General features: G+C 60.9%; 1 protein-coding gene across 1 annotated transcript in view; it reads left to right on the top strand.

Annotated features, from left to right (window-relative positions):
- Positions 1 to 838: 838 nt before the first annotated feature.
- The window catches only part of SLC16A4 (solute carrier family 16, member 4), a gene marked incomplete at its 3' end in the record, with an annotated part of 6,195 nt that continues 4,327 nt past the window's right edge, over positions 839 to 2,706 (top strand). Inside the window, exons 1-3 of the mRNA XM_008938564.1 lie at positions 839 to 851; positions 1,315 to 1,394; positions 2,491 to 2,623. Coding sequence (XP_008936812.1) covers positions 839 to 851; positions 1,315 to 1,394; positions 2,491 to 2,623 — 226 coding nt within the window. The remainder of the gene's footprint in view (positions 852 to 1,314; positions 1,395 to 2,490; positions 2,624 to 2,706) is intronic.

The following is a 2,706-nucleotide window of genomic DNA, read 5'->3' as shown; positions in this document are numbered from 1 at the left end:
GTGTGCCCCAGCTCTGGGCTGGGGGGGGTCCCTCTTCACCCCTCCTCCTGACAGCCCCTGGAGCTGGGAGCAGCTGGAGCCTGAGCTTTTCCTCCTGGACATCCAGCAGCTCCACCCCCTGCCCACCAAGCCCCCCTGTCCTTCAAGCCCTTAACCCAACTCCCTGCAGACCCCACCCCACTTCAGTCAAAGCCTGATACACGTGGGGAAGGGTCCTCCCCAGGCCCTGAGCTCTGCTGGGCTCCTCCAGCACTGCTGAGGGGGGGTTTTGGCACCACCATCCTGCAGCTTTAGCTGCCCTCAGGAACACCCAGTGGGGTGAGGGGTCAGTGGAGCCCCAGGGCTCCGTTTCCCAGGAGTTTGGTCATGTTTACAACAGAGGCACAGAGCCAAGGCCAAAACTGCTCCACCCCAGCATCTTCCCTGGAAAACCCAAAACTTCCCAGCCCATCCCCTCCCCAGTGAAGCCTTTTTCTGGGCCGGGGGCAGGACGGGGCTCTGCTCCAGGCTTGGCTTCAGCCCATCTCTGCCCCAGGAGCTATCCCCCTGCCAGGCTGCCCTCCCTCCTCCACCCCGGCAGGATTTCTGCTCCCAGAGCCCCGGGTTTCCTGCTCCTGGGTGAGGAAGGGGAGGGACTCCTGGCCCTGGGGCCCTGAGGAGGAGGAAGGCTCCGTGTCCTGCTCCAGGGCTCCGCAGGACGGAGGGACACGGACATCCTCATCCTCACCAGAGGCGAATGAAGGCTCAGGCTGCAGGCTGCCAGGTGGGTCAGAGGGGATTTACTCCCTGGAGCAAATGAAGAGGCGATTCCCCTGCACTGCCTGGAGGATTTTCCAGCATGCAGCAGCAAGGTAAGGAGAAGTTTCAGGCTCACCCACCCCGGCTGCTGCCTCGGGCAGGACCCTGCCAGTGCTGGGGGCATGGGAGGGGCAGGAGGAGGGCAAGGAGGTAACAGAGAGGGATGGGGGAGGGAGAGCTCCCCAGATACACGGTGACCCCCCAGCTTGTGGCACAAAGCCACCAAACGATCCACTCTAAAGCAGCAGCGAGGTGGCTCCTCACTTAAAACCCCTTCCAGCTGAAGTGGAAACTCATCTGGTGGGAGAGAGGGAGGATATTAAAGTGGCTGCAGGCAGCAGTGCCACAACTTCCCAGCCCCTGGCAGAAAGGTTGGGAAAAGCTTCTGCAAGCTGGATGCAAACTGCTGGTGCCAAGGAGCTGAAGGGTTCAGGGGTGGCTGATGCCTCCCCGGAGCTGTGAACTGAAAGGGCAGCAGGACGAGGGGTTAACGTGTCCTGAAATTCTCCTTCCCAGGGGAAAGGCAGGAGGAAGAGCCCAAAGCTGCAGCCACGGACGGAGGGTGGGCATGGGGAGTGGTGTTCCACTTCTTCCTGGTAAGCAGAGGACAGATCCCACCCGACCCTCCTGGGGCTGGGGCAGGGAGCAGCTCTCCAGCCTCCCCCAGAGCAGAGGATGGGGCTGATCCCACCGAGCTGGGGCCCAGACTCCCGGGGGCTCTGCTGGAGCAAGAGGCATCTCCCCTTCCCCAGAGGCTGAGCAGACACCCCCCAACCCCCACCCCACCCCATGAAAGGCCACCCAAGAACATCTGGGTGATGTGAACCAGGCTGCTCAGCCTGCAGCCCAGGGCCACAAGGCAGCTGGCAACGATGAGGTGACCTTCCCCCACCCATACCCCCCACCACTGGGGTGCCCAGCCCCAAAGGGGGGTCTCCTACCTCCAGTAAGGGCGAGATCCCATCTTGGGGAGCAGAGGACCGGAGCTGAGGTGGGTCCCCAGGGACCAGCTGCAGGAGCAGCACGGGGTGCAGGCAGCACACACCCCTCCCCAGCTCTCTCCCAGGAGCACAGGGCATCTCCACACCTCTCCAGGGCTCCAGTTCTCCAGGGCAGGAGCTTCAGCCCCACGCCCCACCCTCCCATCAGAATGGCAGTCCCCACCAGGCCCAGGAAGCTTTTCCCCACTCCCACTCCATCCAGAGCAGCTCGCTGCCAATCGTTAACCACCCCCTGCCAGGGAGGGGCAAGGGACTCAAAATTAAGGGCATGGATTGTCCTTTGTCCCCGTGGCAGGGCAAGCCTGGGAAACCACAGCAGCTCACAGCCATCCCTCTCTGCTCCACACCTCACCAGCTCCACGTGACCTCCACCAGCACCAAGACCCAGTTAGATTATTTTTTTTAGTATTATAAGATAACTCAGAGCCCAAAAAAAAAACCCTGCAAGAGTCTGGCTGTGGTGTTATTCTGTTCCTTCTCTGGAGGAAAACCAGCTTGCACAGAAGGGTTTTTGAGGGTCTAAGATGAAGCTGCAGCGTGGTCACCCCAAGCCCACCCTGCTGAGACTCCCAACTCACACACCACCAACTACTGAGTCCCACTTTGCTTGGCCCCCAACACAACAAATTCTCCACGCAAGGAAAGCAGAAGGAAAAGCTTCTCCTCCCACCTCAATCTGCTTCCAATTCAGGTCAACGTACTGGTCATGGGGATGCTCAAGACCTTTGGGATTTTCTTCGTGGCTTTCCAAGAGGAGGTGGGGGGCTCGGCCGAGCAGCTCAGCTGGATTGGCTCCATCATGTCCTCCCTCCGCTTCTTAGGAGGTGAGCCAGCATCCCAGAGATGATCCAAGGGTTGGGACCCCTCTGCTGGGAGGCCAGGCTGGGAGAGTCGTTCAGCCTGGAGA

Source organism: Merops nubicus, unplaced genomic scaffold (assembly GCF_000691845.1).
Source record: "Merops nubicus isolate BGI_N331 unplaced genomic scaffold, ASM69184v1 scaffold46204, whole genome shotgun sequence".
NCBI classification, from domain to species: Eukaryota; Metazoa; Chordata; class Aves; order Coraciiformes; family Meropidae; genus Merops; species Merops nubicus.
This window is presented reverse-complemented; position numbering and strand designations above follow the sequence as displayed.